Source organism: Pipistrellus kuhlii, unplaced genomic scaffold, assembly GCF_014108245.1.
Source record: "Pipistrellus kuhlii isolate mPipKuh1 unplaced genomic scaffold, mPipKuh1.p scaffold_m20_p_1, whole genome shotgun sequence".
In the NCBI taxonomy this organism is placed as follows: domain Eukaryota; kingdom Metazoa; phylum Chordata; class Mammalia; order Chiroptera; family Vespertilionidae; genus Pipistrellus; species Pipistrellus kuhlii.
Genome location: NW_023425404.1, coordinates 191,420,658 through 191,437,524, shown reverse-complemented (window position 1 = coordinate 191,437,524; position 16,867 = coordinate 191,420,658). Strand labels below are relative to the sequence as shown.

General features: G+C 36.1%; 2 protein-coding genes across 31 annotated transcripts in view; one reads left to right on the top strand and one right to left on the bottom strand.

The window, feature by feature from the left end:
* The window catches only part of NCAPG (non-SMC condensin I complex subunit G), a 27,517-nt gene extending 12,938 nt beyond the window's left edge, over positions 1-14,579 (top strand). Inside the window, exons 11-21 of the mRNA XM_036419935.2 lie at positions 397-576; positions 1,147-1,257; positions 3,150-3,269; positions 6,311-6,538; positions 7,811-7,992; positions 8,676-8,850; positions 9,123-9,284; positions 9,518-9,656; positions 10,017-10,103; positions 13,384-13,453; positions 14,360-14,579. Coding sequence (XP_036275828.1) covers positions 397-576; positions 1,147-1,257; positions 3,150-3,269; positions 6,311-6,538; positions 7,811-7,992; positions 8,676-8,850; positions 9,123-9,284; positions 9,518-9,656; positions 10,017-10,103; positions 13,384-13,453; positions 14,360-14,483 — 1,578 coding nt within the window. The 3' untranslated portion in view covers positions 14,484-14,579. The remainder of the gene's footprint in view (positions 1-396; positions 577-1,146; positions 1,258-3,149; positions 3,270-6,310; positions 6,539-7,810; positions 7,993-8,675; positions 8,851-9,122; positions 9,285-9,517; positions 9,657-10,016; positions 10,104-13,383; positions 13,454-14,359) is intronic.
* The window catches only part of LOC118708384 (ligand-dependent nuclear receptor corepressor-like protein), a 119,640-nt gene continuing 116,280 nt past the window's right edge, over positions 13,508-16,867 (bottom strand). For 24 of the 30 annotated variants that reach the window (XM_036419728.1, XM_036419772.1, XM_036419805.1 and 21 more), the window contains one exon: positions 16,736-16,867. Coding sequence is in view for 4 of the 30 variants with exons in the window: in XM_036419900.2 (XP_036275793.1) it covers positions 16,693-16,867 (175 nt within the window). In the remaining 26 variants the exon portion in view is untranslated. The other 6 variants (XM_036419900.2, XM_036419909.2, XM_036419917.2 and 3 more) reach the window with 4 other exon arrangements.

Below are 16,867 nucleotides of genomic sequence, written 5' to 3'. Positions count from 1 at the left end.
TCAGCCAGAAGCTGGACTCATGGCTGGCAAACGTAGTGGTGGTGGTGGGAGCCTCTCCTTCCTCTGACAGTGCTAAGCCGTCAGTTGGACATCCCCTGGGGGGTCCCAGACTGCAAGAGGGCACAGGCTGGGTTGAGGGACCCCCTCCCCCCATTGAGTGCACAAATTTTGTGCACTGGGCCTTTAGTTAAGCTATAAAAGTATCTAAAATGTTGTCAGATTATGTCAATGAGAAAGATTTTTGCAGGTCTCTGTTTCAGGAAGACTACAACTTTGTATATGCCTGACTGATTAACTTCTGGGACATTGAGTTGTTATATTATACTCTTCAGTTTGCTACAGATTTTCATATTAATAGTTTTTGTTTGGTATTTACTCAATTTATATCTTTCCTAGATGGCTGAGATAAAAGTTAAACTTATTGAGACAAAAGAAGCTTTGGAAAATTGCATTACCTTACAGGATTTTAAGCAAGCATCAGAGTTAAAAGAAGAAATAAAAGCATTAGAAGATGCCAGAACAAACCTATTGAAAGAGATAGAGCAGCCTGAAATTAAAGAAGTCCATGTAGAAAAGGTATAGATAACTTCTTTATACAAAATTTCAGCTGATATTTATCTCAACTAAACCTGTTTTTTTAAAACCGAAAGCTGCCAGAATATATTTACTTGGGAAGGCTTTTTCTTTTCTTTTTTAAAAAATATACTTTATTGATTTTTAACAGAGAGAGAGGGAGAGGGATAGTGAGATAGAAATATTGATGAGGGAGAAATATCGATCAGCTGCCTCCTGCACACCTCCCACTGGGGATGTGCCCACAACCAAGGTACACGCCCTTGACTGGTCCTTTCAGTCCGCAGGCCGAGGCTCTAACCATTGAGCAAAACCAGTTACGGCTTGGATGGCATGAATTAATATGAAAATATTTTTTCCTCTCCTGTTTCTTATTATTTTGGACTTTGAGAGGCCTTAATTAACTTTAATTATTGTAGCTAGGATTTTATTTGCCCCTTATGTGCTAAAGTCTTCTGCCCTGGCTGGTGTGGCTCAGTTGGTGAGAGGGTTGTTTCATACACCGAAAGGTTGTGGGTTCTGTTCCCGGTCATGGCACATAATAATGCTGAATATTTTGTGTTTCATTTTTAGAATGATGCTGAGACATTACAGAAGTGTCTTATTTTGTGTTATGAACTGTTGAAACAGATGTCCACTTCAACAGGGATAAGTGCAACCATGAACGGCATCATTGAGTCTTTGGTATGTTGGTGGTCTTTGAAGCTTTATTTTAGTGCACTCTTTCCTTACTTTATAAGTAAATTTTCTCTGGGATTCAAAAGAATGAAAAGATGACCAATTTAAATATCTGGTAAATATAAGTGGTAAAAAAATGCAATGGCTACAATCATATTATGAAGATTAAATTGATGATAATGCATGTAAAGGACCTGGTATATAGTTATTCCTTTAAACATTGTGAAAAAATTAATTTATGCTGGAAAGAGATATTGAATATTTTCATTCCTTTAAGTACTGGAATCTTGCTATATAGTAAGAGTAGGAAAAGATACATGGTGCATCCTGTGAATGGAGTTTTTTTTTATTACTATATATATCAATATATAGAGACTTTTTACTAAAGTAGCCCTTCATAGGTAATCTCCATTTTATTGAGCTTAGGGACATAAATACTGCAAGACTCCAGAGCAGCATTGTCTGATAGAAATATCATACAAACCTTTAAATTTTCTAGTAGCCACATTTAAAAAATAAAAAAGGAACAGACGAAATTAATTTTAATATCTTTAACCAGATCTACCCAAAATATTATAACTTCATCATTTACTCAATATGAAAATGATTGAGATAGTTTAATATCTGTTTTGACATACCAAGTCTAAGAGCACATCTCAGTCCAAACTAGAGACATTTTAAGTGTTCAGTAGTCATATGTGGTTAGTGGCTACAGACTTAGACATTGCAGCTGTGGAGTCTCCTTTTTTAGCTGTGTACTCATCCAAAGCAAATTTTGAATGTGTTTTAAGTTCTTCCAGGATTCTCCCAAAATGGTTTTTACTTGGGATTACTGAAAAACAGCTAATGAATGTGATCTAAAATTTACATTTTGGGTTGTCAGTTAGTTTCTTAATTCAGTAAAGAAGACCAATTATCCTATATAATAAAAGCCTAATAAGCAAATTGACTGAATGGTGAAATGACCAGTCGCTATGATGCACACTGACCTCCAAGGGCAGACGCTCAACACAGGAGCTGCCCCCTGGTGGTCATTGTGCTCCCACAGGGGAAGAGCTGGTCAGCCAGAAGCGGGGCTCACAGCTGGTGAGTGCAGTGGCGGTGGCCGGAGCCTCTCCCACCTCCATAGCAGTGGTAATGAGAAGTGAGCCAAGCAGTAAGGAACAGCGAGCAGGTAGGCGGTAAGGAGTGAGGGGTCCCAGATTGTGAGAGGAATGTCCAAATGTTGGCTTAGGCCTGATCCCCGCAGAGAGCGGGCCTAAGCCGGCAGGTGGACATCCCCCACGGGCTCCTAGACTGCTAGAGGGCGAAGGCCAAGCTGAGAGACCTCCCTCCCCCCCAGTGCATGAATGTCATGTTCTGGGCCTCTAGTTGTTTATAATAGCTTAGAGCTTTTGATAAAAACTAGGTTCTGTTAAACCATTGGTTCTCAACCTTTCTAATGCCATGACACTTTAATACAGTTCCTCATGTTGCAGTGACCCCCAACCATAAATTATTTTTGTTGCTACTTCATAACTGTAATTTTGCTGTTAATGAATTGTAATGTAAATATCTGTGTTTTCCAATGGTCTTAGGGGAGCACAGGTTAAGAGCCGCTAGCAGGGTTCCTAAACCGCTAAAGGAGTTTTATCTTTGTTCTATGAGCATTGGGAAGCCATTGAGAGAGTTTCAGCAGGTGAAAGAGTCTCACAATCAGATTATTTCACTTGAGCTGTATTCGTCTGTTTAGCAATTTAATACTTACCTTTTCAATTGAAAATTGAATTATTTGAGTTAGTAGATAATAGGGAAATGTTGGTATACAAAAATCATACAAAAATTATTTTGAACATATTTTTAATATAATATTGTAAACCTCTTTACTGGTAAAAATTATAACCTCTAATTCATTTTAGATTCTTCCTGGAATAATAAGTGTTCATCCTGTAGTAAGAAATCTGGCTGTTTTGTGTTTGGGATGCTGTGGACTACAGAATCAGAATTTTGCAAGTAAACACTTCATATTGCTCTTACAGGTAGGATTTATCCTGTGACAAAATCTTGATTGTTTTTTCTAATGTACGCAAATCTGTGATGATAATGCTAGTACTCTAAAAATAATATTATTGAAAATGATGATTATCATGACTTTGAGAGACAATTTTTATTTTTTGTTTTTTCTTATTCATTCAAACATCTCTGTAAAAAAGGGGTGAAATGTCAGTTATTTAAGGATTTTTAAAATTATACAGTAGCCGAAACCGGTTTGGCTCAGTAGATAAAGCGTCGGCCTGTGGACTAAAGGGTCACAAGTTCGATTCTGGTCGCGGGCACATCCCTGGTGAGGGGTGTGCAGGAAGCAGCTGGCCGATGTTTCTCTCTCATCAATGTTTCTAGCTCTCTATCCCTCTCCCTTCCTCTCTAAAAAATCAATAAAATATATTTTAAAAAATTAATCATACAGTAAATATTTATTGAGTGCATATTATATGCCCAGCATTATTCTAGGCTTAGAAAAAAATAAGATAGGATGGTACATTTTAGAAGAGAAAGTACAATGAAAAATGAACAATATATAGTGCGTCTGTGGTTCTGCTAGTAATTCTAAAGGAAGTTCTCATTTACTATTGTGAAATGTAATGGCTTTTAGGTGATCTGGAAATAAAATCCTACATTTTCAAAGAGATTTTGCTAAGGAATTAGAAAAGAAAGTTCTTGACTTCTGTTTCCGTATTTCTTGAAGTTTAGGGTCTTGAAGTGTCAGACTGACCCTGATTATTACTTTTCTTTTCTTTTTTTTTACAATTTAAAAAAATTATTGGGGTGACATTGATTAATAAAATCATATAGGTTTCAGGTGTGCAATTTTATGCTATAGCATCTGTACATTGCATTGTGTGCACACCACCGAGGTCAGATCTTTTGTCACCATATATTTGACCTCATTTACCCATTATCTCAGCTCCCCAACCCCTTTCTTCTGGTAACCACTACACTATTGTCTGTGTCTATGAATTTTTGTTTGTTTTTCTTGTGTTCATTTGTTGCTTTCAGTTTTATATCCCACAATTGAGTGAAATCATAGGTTTTTGAATTTTTCTGGGTTATTTCACTTAAGCATGATCCTCAAGATCCATTCATGTTGTTGCAAATGGCAGTGTTTCATCTCTTCTTCTGGCTAAGTAGTATTCTATTGTATGTGTATACCACATTTTCTTTATCCAGTTGTCTCTTGAAGGACACTTAGGTTGTTTCCATGTCTTGGCCACTGTGAATAGTGCTAGAGTGAACAAATGGGCACATGTACAATACTTTGGAAATGAGTAATTTCAAAATTTTCGGATAGATACCCAGAAGGGCTGCATTTTTTTTTTTTTTTTAAGTGGAAGAAAAAAAATCTTAGTAGAATATTTGATAGTGAAGGGTTCATTTATGTCTAGCTTACTAAATAGTTCTTTTTGGCTCTAAAACTGAGGTAAAATGTTCTTTAAAATGTCCTATATACCGTTGTAAACCTGCTGAAAAATTATAGTAAGTTGTAGTTAAGTTGGAACTCTGACAGAGGAGATTGACAGTTATGTAAAGTTTCTAGTATAGCAGCAAAGGAAATACCATTGAATTCTTTTAAAAATATTTATGTTCACTTGACCTTTATAGAGGAAATGTGAATTTTGATCCTTTTAACTTTTGCTGACATAATATCAGTAATAAAATGTGGTTTGGTCATTTCACACAGAAGAAATGCAATATGAATTTAATGCTCAAGAGTGTCCTGGAGCATTTTGAAGTGACATAATACTGAGTCACCCCTATGAGAGGGAGAGGGAGAGGGAGAGGGAGAGAGAGAGAGAGAGAGGAGAGAGAGAGAGAGAGGAGAGAGAGAGAGGGGGGGGGGGAGGGGGAGGGGGAGGGAGAGGGAGAGGGAGAGGGAGAGAGAGAGGGAGAGGGAGGGGGAGAGGGAGAGGGAGAGGGAGAGGGAGAGGGAGAGAGAGAGAGGGAGAGGGAGAAGAGGAGGGAGAGAGGGAGAGGGAGAAGAGAAGGGAGAGAGGGAGAGGGAGAAGAGGAGGGGGAGAGGGAGAGGGAGAGGGAGAAGAGGAGGGAGAGAGGGAGAGGGAGAGGGAGAAGAGGAGGGAGAGAGGGAGAGAGAGGGGGAGGGAGAGAGTGAGGGAGAGAGAGAGGGAGAGGGAGAGAGAGAGGGAGAGGGAGAGGGAGAGAGGGAATGAGAATGCTCTGTTGGGAGCCTTAGGAACTGTTTGTTCCTAAGGAATTGTTTAAGTCAAGTTGATGTGGAAGATAAATGAATATTTCTTATCAAGACTATTCCACAATTTTACCTTCTTAAGTTTATTTATTTTTTAGTTTAAACAACTTTGATCTCTAAACTTACTTTTTTTCAGGCATTTGCTATTAATATTTGCTTGAAAAAAATATTTTTTAAAATTAAAAATGTTTATGAATGCTGGATTCAAATAAAATAAAATGTGTTACATGTGAAATTTTGTGCACTCTAAAAGTAATTAATATAGTCAAGTAGTTTATCACTCACCAAAACTTAAAGTCATTAAAGATTATAGTAAATCTCTTTATACTAGAAATATTCAGCTCTATTTTTTCATGGTTGTGAGGTTTGTGTGTAGGAATTCAGTTTTTTTTATATGAGGATAGATTACACAAATTGCTGGGTTTTCCAGGTCATCTCCAGTCCAGTTTACTGAAAATGGAATTCACTGTTAACAAAATCTGGATTCAGCTAAGAAGAGAAAATCAGAATTGAACATTAAAAAAAAAGAAAAGAAGAAAAAAGAATATAAAAAAAATAAAAAAGTAATATAATTCAGCCTGACACTACTTCTAGACTTTTTGATTAAAGATTAACTTCTTCTGAAGGAATTATAACTCTTATGGTACAAATAAATAAAAATAATAACTAAAAAATGGAAATTTCAGTTGGTTTTGAAAAATGTTTTATGTAGGCTTGACACTTAGGAAATTAAACTGAGAAGATAAGATACATGTTAATTTTATGCAGCATAACCAAAGTTGAATAAATTCCCTTTTTTTAAATGTTTTAATTTAGGTTTTGCAAATTGATGATGTGACAATAAAAATGAGTGCTTTAAAGGCAATCTTTGACCAACTGATGACATTTGGGATTGAACCATTTACAACTAAGAACGTGAAAGCCGCTCAAAGTGAAGGTGCAGAAATAAACACTGATGAAGAGCCAGAGTCAAAAGAAGCTGAAGAAGTGACTGCTACAGCCAAGAATGTTCTGAAACTGCTCTCTGATTTCTTAGATAGCGAGGTAGGAGATCATCACAGCCTTCTTATTCCGTAATGTTCTTTTTAGCATGTATGTTTATGTTCCTTATAATGTTTAGGCTACAGTTTAAACTTGGCTGACATTTAAACATTTTGCCTTTTGCCTATCATAATTAAATTTAACTTTCACTTCCAGTATACCTAGTTCCTTGCTATCAAATTTCATGTGCCGAGAATTGCAGTGTAACAAAAATGAATGACTGTTGGAAGGGGTTGCTATCATATTTTCATCTTTTTCCCTGTCTTTGTGATTTATGACTTAAAATACTTTTCCCTCAAGAGTCTTAAGAAATAAAGTAATTTTACATTGGGTGGGTGGAAGATGAAAGATATGGTATAGAGTTGCATGTTTTTTCTTAAGGTATTCTTGAACTACATTTTCCAGCATATGTAAACATTTAATTACAATTTTTTATATTGACTTTTTTACTCAGGTAAAATTGACATTACATGAGCTAGCAATTTTAAATCGAACTTTATTTATTGGCATTTAGTACATTCACAATGTAGTACAAGCACCACCTCTAATTTTATTTTATTTTATTTTATTTTTTTTATTTTTTTTTGTTTTTTTTAAATATATTTTATTGATTTTTTACAGAGAGAGGAAGGGAGAGAGATAGAGAGCTAGAAACGTCGATGAGTGAGAAACATCGACCAGCTGCCTCTTGCACACCCCCTACCGGGGATGTGCCCGCAACCAATGCACATGCCCTTGACCGGAATCGAACCTGGGACCTTTCAGTCCGCAGACCGACGCTCTACCACTGAGCCAAACCGGCTTCGGCGACCACCTCTAATTTTAAAAAAATGTTTACATTATCCCAAAAGGAAAGTTAACCTATTAAGCAGTCTATTTCCCTTCCCGCCAGCCCCTGACAACCATAAATCTGCATTTTGTCTCTACAGATGTAACTATTCTAGATATTTCATATAAATGGAATTATATACAGTGTGTGACTTGGTGTCTTTCACTAGCTTGTCTTTGAGTATCATCCATGTAGTAGCTTGCATCAGTACTTTATTTCTTCTTATAGCCGAACAGTATTCCACTTTATATACATACCACCATGTGTTTAGCTGTTCACTACCTTTTGGTTATTATGATTTGACAGTTCTCCCTTTTAACAAATTCATAATAACACGAATGATATTGGGTAGTTCATATAAAAATATTGTAGTACAAGCTACATTTTAAGGCTTAAGAAGGAAATACAAATAAAACATTTATTTTAATGAAAGTCATTTTCATTAGGTGTCTGAACTCAGGACAGGAGCTGCAGAAGGACTAGCCAAGCTGATGTTCTCTGGGCTGCTGGTCAGCAGCAGGATTTTGTCTCGTCTCATCCTGTTATGGTACAATCCTGTGACAGAAGAGGATATTCGACTTCGACATTGTCTAGGCGTGTTCTTCCCTATGTTTGCTTATGCCAGCAGGTATTTATTCAGCCACATCAATGAGTCAGAATCTGATTTGAAGTTAAATTCACACTCCCCAGGATCATATTTGTAGTATTGCTTTGTTTATTCTTTTTCTTCAGTGTTAAGTGGTGAAATAAGAACTTGTTAGAGTTTATCTACCTGAATTGTTTTTCCCCCCAAATGAAAATGTACTGTGTCTTGATGGGATGAATTTTATACATACTAGAGGCCTAGTGCACGGTGGGGGTGGGGGGGCGCCCTCAGCGTGGCCTGCCCCCTCTCGCAATCCGGGACCCCTTGGGGGATGTCCGCCTGCTGGTTTAGGCCCCATCCCCGCAGGTCTAAATGGGCAGTTGGACATCCCCCAAGGGATGTAGCAATGCACCAAGCAGCAGTGGCCAGGGAGGAGCCTGAGCTGGAGTCAGGCACTGCACCACCTGTGCTCATCCCGGCCTGCTGCGCCTGCTCCGTAGTGCTGCTGCTGCATTGGGAGAGGCTCCCGACCCCGTGGCAGCTGCGCTCATCAGCCATGAGCCTGGCTTCTGGCTGAGTGGCGCGCCCCCTGTGGGAGTGCATTGACCCCCAGGGGGCAGCTCCTGTGTTCCATCTTAGTGGTTGCTTAGGCTTTTTTATAGACACATTTTTTAAAATCACGTGCTTTTTCTTTGACAGTATACTTTCAAATTGTTTTTCAATAGGACTAATCAGGAAAGTTTCGAAGAAGCCTTTTTCCCAACTCTGCAAACACTGGCCAATGCTCCTGCGTCTTCTCCTTTAGCTGAAGTAGATATCACTAATGTTACTGAGTTACTGGTAGATTTGACAAGACCAAGTGGATTGCATCCTAAGGCCAAGAATTCCCAAGATTATCAGGTGGGTGTGAATATGTCAGCTTGTGGATGGGATGGTAGGGCTGATTAGGATGCAGGCCACTGTTTTTTAAAAGAATGCCTCTCAGAAATTCCTTGAAATAGAAGATTCAATTTGATCTTGAGATTTCTGGAAAGAAATACGTTAATAGGTTTTAAACATTTTGCATTTGGGATGAAGGCAGATAATTAGTTGGAAATGTTTGTTAGATGTTTAGGACTGTAGTATAAACATACCATTTTCAATTTACAGAGATTTTTCTCTTGCTTTCCCAGGCCTTAACAGTTCATGACAATTTGGCTATAAAAATCTGCAATGAGATCTTAACATGTCCATGTTCACCAGAAATTCGGGTCTATACAAAAGCCTTGAGTTCTTTGGAACTCAGTACCAATCTTGCTAAAGATCTTTTGGTTCTGTTGAATGAGATTCTGGAGGTAAAGTAGTTTCTAATTACTCTTATGTATATATTCTTGTCAAAGTAAAATTTACATGGCTGTATTAAATTATACATGTTTGAGTATTGTGACTTTTGCTCATTTGAAGTAAGTATTTCCTTCATAAGTCTAATAGAATTTTAGAATCTTTAAACAACTTGATATTAGTGTACAGCTTTTTTGCAAAATTAGAAAATGCTGTATTTAAAAAATGTTAATATTTTCTATTATAGCAAGTAAAAGATAGGATATGTCTGAGAACTTTGGAGAAAATCAAGATGCAGTTAGAAAAAGGAAATAAAGACTGCGGGGAGCAAGCTGTGGCAGCACAGGAGGCCAGCACGACCACCACTGTGTGTGAAAACGAAGAGGGTAACAGCAAACTAACCTGAATAAAATTCCTTCTCATCCTTAGACACATTTTCTCTCTTATAACATGTGGCTGGGTTTCAGAAATGAAAAGGAAATTTTTCTAATTAATCCTCTTGGGAAAGCATATGACTGCTAAGTGCTTATTCTACTTTTATAATTTTTTGGTGTACATTTCTCACTATATGACCGCGAGTTTTGCTTACTTACTTGCCAGTATTCATTTTTGGAACACTGATTTATAATAAATTTTCAATAGCTGCTAATGGGACTAGTTGTGATTATGAAAAATTGACTTAGACCATTTAAAATATTTCATGAGGCTATTTTTTATTTACATTGTTGCATTATTTCCTGTAATAGAAAAGAATAAAGAAGTATGTGCAACTCCTCTCAAGGAAGTAAAAACAACCCGAGCGCCAAAATCCACTCAGCAAAAGCCTGTCAGAGGTAGGGCATGGATTGACTAGTTTTATAATACAACTTTCCAAATTTGTTTTCCAATGAACTATTGGGTCGGCAGCTAAGTAATTGCGGGTTTCACACATATATGGCTTCAGTTGAATTTTTAGGTTTGCAGACGTAGTACAAATGTAAAACACATTTTGTTATTTGATAGTTGGCTATTCAGTTGTTAATCAGTAAAAAAAGTTTTTTGATCTGTTTTGTAGTTTTTGTTTGGCGTTCGTTGAAAAATGGAAAATCAAAAGGAACATTTTTGTCATATTTTGCTTTTTTATTTCCACAAAGGGAAAAACGTATCCCAAGCTCATAAAAAGTTATGTGCTGTTTATGGTGACGAATCCTTAAAAGAACGGCAGTGTCAAAATTGGTTTGCCAAATTTCGTTCTGGTGATTTTTCACTCAAAGATGAAAAACGCTCTGGTCGTCCAGTTGAAGTTGATGACGCCCTAATCAAAGCAATAATCAATTCGGACTGTCACAATACAACACGTGAGATTGCAGAGAAGCTTCATGTATCACATACATGCATTGAAAATCACTTAAAACAACTTGGCTATGTTCAAAAACTCGATACATGGGTTCCTCACGAACTGAAAGAATCACAGTTAACGCAACGCATTAGCAGCTGCGATTTGATAAAGAAACATAATGAAAATGATCCATTTTTAAAACGACTGATAATTGGCGATGAAAAATGGGTTGTTTACAACAATATCAAGCGGAAAAGATCGTGGAGCAGGCCAGGTGAACCAACTCAAACAACATCAAAAGCTGATATTCATCAAAAGAAGGTTTTGTTATCAGTTTGGTGGGATTACAAAGGAATTGTCTACTTTGAACTCTTACCACCCAACCAAACGATCAATTCTGATGTCTACATTGAACAACTAACGAAATTAAACAATGCAGTTAAAGAAAAGTGGCCCGAATTGACAAATCGAAAAGGTGTTGTATTCCATCATGACAATGCAAGGCCACACACATCTTTGGTCACTCGGCAAAAATTAATGGAGCTTGGTTGGGATGTTTTGCCACATCCACCATATAGTCCTGACCTTGCACCATCTGATTACTTTTTGTTTCGATCTTTACAAAACTCCTTGAATGGTAAAAATTTCAATAATGATGATGATGTCAAATCGTACCTGATTCAGTTTTTTGCTAATAAAAACCAGAAGTTTTTTGAACGTGGGATTATGATGCTGCCTGAAAGATGGCAAAAGGTCATTGATCAATATGGGCAATACATTACAGAATAAAATTATTTAGTTCCATAAAAAAATTGTCTTTGATTTTCTTTAAAAAATCCGCAATTACTTAGTTGCCGACCCAATACTTACTTTGCAAGTTTCCTTATCTTTGTTTCCATAAGGGGAAAATGTCTCAGGTGTTCTTTACTTTTTAATTCTTTCAGCCGATAATTAGGTTTTGCTGTGTTTTCTAAAAGATGGTCTGTGTTGCTCCAAGTGCTTTGGTTTGAAATATGATGCAAAAGATCACATTGCAAAGGATTATTTGGGTTAAATGGATTTTTATCAGCAAATGATCAGTGATGATTTAAATTATTAGTTATGTTGTAGTCTTTATATGGTTAAGCAATTTTGTCCCTTTTATTTGCCTCATATTTTTCTGGGTTTCTGTTTTCCCTTTTTTCCATTTTATTTCCTATTTCCCCAACATAATTTATTTCCCAAGGGATATCTAAGAGGGGACTTGTTGGAATAATGTAAATGTTGACTATTAGGGGATCACTTGGGAAAAAAATCTGTAATTCAAGACTTCTTTATTGTTTTATTTTCTTATTACAAAAGCAATGCATGCTTATTACAGAAAATCAGGAAATACATCCAAGCATACCAATATAAAGAACACTAATAATACCACCCATGAGCCAACAATTATTTTAATCCTTGAAAATGTTTTTGAGGTCTTTTTCTTAGCATTTTGTTTTTGTAAATAAAATTAATTCATATTATTTTGTAGCTAGTCAGTTAATTAAGTGCTAATTGCTGGATGTTCCAAATTAGTCCCACATTGTTGTATATTTTCTTGGTGTTTAGTTACATTAGAAGTTTAAAAGCAAATATGTAAGGTTTATTGGTGAATAACCAACAAGTCTCACATGAAAAAGTTAGGTTTACAAATTTCAAACAAATGATCATATGAACAATTTACTTTTGATAAGATTGCTTATAGTCCTAACTGGTTTGGCTCAGTGGATAAAGCATCAGCCTGTGGACTGAAGGGTCCCAGGTTTGATTTCGGTCAAGGGCATGTACCTTGGTTTCAGGCACATCCCCAGTGGGGAGTGTGCAGGAGGCAGCTGATCGATGTTTCTCTCTCATCGATGTTTCTAACTCTCCCTTCCTCTCTATAAAAAATCAATAAAATATATTAAAAATGATTGCTTTTAGATACAATCCATTAGACCACCACCTTTTTTTGATAACTCAAACTTTTAAAATTATTTTGTTTTGTGTTATCATATATGGGGAGCATCCCAGGCTAAACTGTCTTTTTAACTTTGTCAATTTCTAGCAAGTAAGAATTTTTGCAATTTCCAAAAACAACATATAAAGACTAACTTTTATACTGAAATATGTTTTAGAACATATTTGGACTGGCCATGTATGTTTGAATGTTTCCTAAGAAGCCATTACGTACTTTATTTATTTTTTAATATATAATATTTTATTGATTTTTTTACAGAGAGGAAGGGAGAGAGATAGCTAGAAATGTCGATGAGAAACATCGACCAGCCGCCTCCTGCACACCCCCTACCAGGGATGTGCCCGCAACCAATGTACATGCCCTTGACCGGAATCGAACCCGGTCAGTCTGCAGACCGACGCTCTACCGCTGAGCCAAACCGGTTTTGGCAGAAGCCATTACTTTATTGATTCAAGTTCTGTTTCTTTAGGATCAGTTTATGGGCTTACCCTACCTACCGTTCTGCTTTAATTTTCATTAGTTTCTCCATACACTGCACTATAACCACTTAATATAGCATGTTTTCCACAAGCTTCTTTCCTAATATTTAACTGAAATTTGCCTATTTATAACTTAATATCCCTATTTCCCCTTGCCTATTATCTGAGCTTACAAAAGAAATTAATAAATTTTTGATCTTAAGTTCCTTTTCCCTGTGGTGTTGAAATTGGTATCAAAGAGGAAATGTGTTTAAGAGGGAAAATAAAGGACTTAGGTAGCCCAGAAATCGATTAAAAACAATAAGCAATTGATAATTTTGATAACTGTCTTTAAGGACGGAGAAAAGTGACAGCTTCAGCCAGGATTAGCAGGAGACGACAGACTTCTGAGGCTGACTCGGAAAGGTATGTTATGCTTGTGTAGTGTATGTGTAGGTGTCCTTTTTTTTTTTTTTTTTGGTCTAGAAGTAGAGAAAAATTGTATTGGTGCTTCTACTGGGGCAGAACAACTCAATATTTAACAAGATAAGCAGTGAAAACCATACATGGCTATGTCTTGGATTCCACTGTCAAGAGCATTTGACTTCCTATGGCTTATTTGCTTTTCTCATTAGTTGGCATGGCCTTTACTATTAGGTAGTCACCTTTAGTATGTTCCTTCAATTTATATTTCCATGTATTCTAATTACATGGTGGTCTGTATATGACTCCTCTAATTTTGAATTAGCAACTCTTGAGATTTAGGTTTGGATTCTCTACATTTATAGCTACAGAACATAATTTGGGAATAGTGTTTGTATTTGATTTCTGCCAATTAGCCACTGTTGGAAGCCGACAGTTGTAGCTCTCTTTCATTCACTTATTCATGGTAAAACTGTATCCTTTCAGTACATACCTTTAGATTAAGCTGTGACTAGATTTAAAAATCTTTTGGGGAAACATGCTGTTTATAATGTTTTAGGATTTTATTGCCTAAATCAAAAGAACCTAATTTTCTTCTTCCATTTCTTAAAATTCCCCAAAAAACTTTTGGGCAGTTGTTATGGTCCCTGTTTAATGACAACCTTCATTACAAAAATTTTTTTCTTTCTTATGTATAACACTAGATATAAAAAGAAATTAGCTAGGTTTCCCATGCTTTCAATTTGCTGGATAGCCAAAGTGTTTTGGTTTTGGTTGAGATTTTAGTTTTAAGTTTAGTGGAATCAGGTTATCAATTACACACTGTCAGAAACAAAAAAACGCTTTATTTATAAATAAACTGTGGTTTAAAAACTTATTTAAATTGATGTATTTTCAAAATCTATTTAGTGATCATGAAGTTCCAGAGCCAGAATCAGAAATGAAGATGAGATTACCAAGACGAGCCAAAACAGCAGCACTAGCAAAAAGTAAAATGAACTTGGAGCAACTTCTCAATGAAGAAATAAATTAGGGGAAGAGATGATGGAAGTGGAGTCCTTCTACAAATACCTTTTACAATTATTTTTAGTTCTTTGTCTTAATAAACTTAACCCTTGTGTCAACATTAGAAAAATTTTGTCTGGTTTCTTATAGGACTTTCTGCCAAGTGGTTCCACATGACTTTGGCCTGTAGGAAAGCATCAGGACAAGTCTGTCAGTGTGCTCCACAAGCCATCTGCATCAGTCGCAGGGACTGCATCCGAATCGGAAGTGGGCCCAGGAACCTGGTTTTTAAACTGGCTTTCCAGATGATGCCTATGAACTCTATGCTTAATGCATGGCATTGTGGGCAACTTTTAAGTGTAACTAGCTAGTAGTCTGCATTTGAGAAGCATATGGGCGATCAAACAAATGAACACATTTCCAATCTCAAAACACATTTAAAAAACAACACCCCAAGGGCAAGTCACTTTCAGAGCAGACCAGTATAATGAACCAGAGTACTCAGCGTCCAAGTTCAACAGTTCTCATTTTGATTTTGTTTTACATTTCTTATATTAAAAACATTTTTGATATGCTATCTGAATGGGTAGTTTCCCCCCCTAAAATGCTGTTCCCTGGTCTGGGCTGATGTTCACATGTACATATTAATCATGGACTTGCTTTCTATTTTTTTTTGGCATAATAAAATTCTTATGGTGGATAAAAATACTAGTGGGAAAATAATGTGACAGGAAGTCCTCTATATACTAATTTATGGCACTGTTTTTTCATTATCAACTTCACTTATTTTCTGGAATTGGCATTTGCCTTACTTATGAAACGTGCATTATGACACCAGTCCCCTTTCCTCAGGCAACACCCAACACAATCTTTTCTTATCCATTGATAATTGCCTTTTCTCTTTATTCAGAATAGAAATGCCCTAACTTTGGATCTGTTTTATTAATTGTGCTTTATTTAACAGAGGCCATTTATTTAGTGATGTTCTAAGATGGAGCTAAAGATTATTGTGCTTTTTAGAACCAAATTGCTATATTACATACATATAAATGCACTTTATAAAACTCAAAAATATAAAAGGAGCCTGAAAGTTACACAGAATGCTTATTAAACAAAAAGAAAAGGCAGATATGGTGATGATATAAACAATGAAAAATAGGTGAGTTCCATTCTGTTGGATCTGTCTTTTTCTGTGCTTCAAATTCTTTAATTCTTTGTTAAATCCCTTGAAAAAAATTTTGTTTGGGGAGAGGCGGGATGGAGTAGGTTGAAATAAGGACTTAAAATGTCCACAAAACAAAATTCCATTTACCTCATAGCCAGGCTATCCAAAGAGCCTACCATACTTACATGGGCCACCATATCAAAGCTTTCTTTATCTGACTGGGAAAAACAAATTAAGCACCAAACCTTTAGTATTCTTACTGTTCAAGTTTTAGACATGATCACATAAGCCATTGCTGAAGCTATGCTTTTGCACTATTAGAGTTAAAGGTAAGGAATATCCTGATTAAAAAAAAAAAATCCCTTTACACTGTAAAATAAATGGCTACAATACAATAAAATCAGTAGATGTAAATCCGTTTACCATTTTTCTTTCAAAACTGGTAACTTACAGAAAGCAAATAGTATTGTCTGTAAGAGGCACAAGTTTGCTGAAGAGTAAACATGCAGTTGTGCTATTGAGCTCACAGACTTAAAAGGTTTAAAAATACAGAGAAAGAAAATTGATCAGCTCAAATTCTATGAATGGAAACATGCTACTTGATAAACTGATCAAATTTTCTCTCTATAACTTTGAAAATGATATACTTCTAAGAGATACCTTTGCCTTTCACCAATTCGAGGTAGTTGGTATCCACCAGCTTAAAACTGTTCACGGGTCAGGTCATCATCACAAATCTTTACACTTCCAAATCACGCAGTATGTCATATATTAAAACTTTGTGCACAGAAATAAAATTGAGGGCAACTATGTATTTAAACGTAGGGCATACAAATTTCACAAAATACCATTAAGAGAGAAAAACATCAAAATCCATCGTACTGCAAAATTCCACAATGGTCTGATGTAAAACATGTAAAAAACATACAAAGAATATAATCAAAGTGATTAATGCTAATATAAAGACAAATCACAGAACTAGAAGTATTTTAAGATCAATTGGTAAATGCTTATTGTTCAGCAGAAAGAATATTGACGTACAAAATAAGGATAGTGCAAGAAGAACTGCAATCTATTTCTCTTCACTTGTGAGATTTTGGTTTTGAACTGTACAGCTTGCTAGAGATGCTGTCAAATTCAGATTCCATTCAGTGGGATGATTAAGGCACATCTTAATGGGACTCAAAGGGCTACTTGCTGTATTCCCATCAGACAAATTCAGTTTCTCATTTTTCATTTGTAGCATG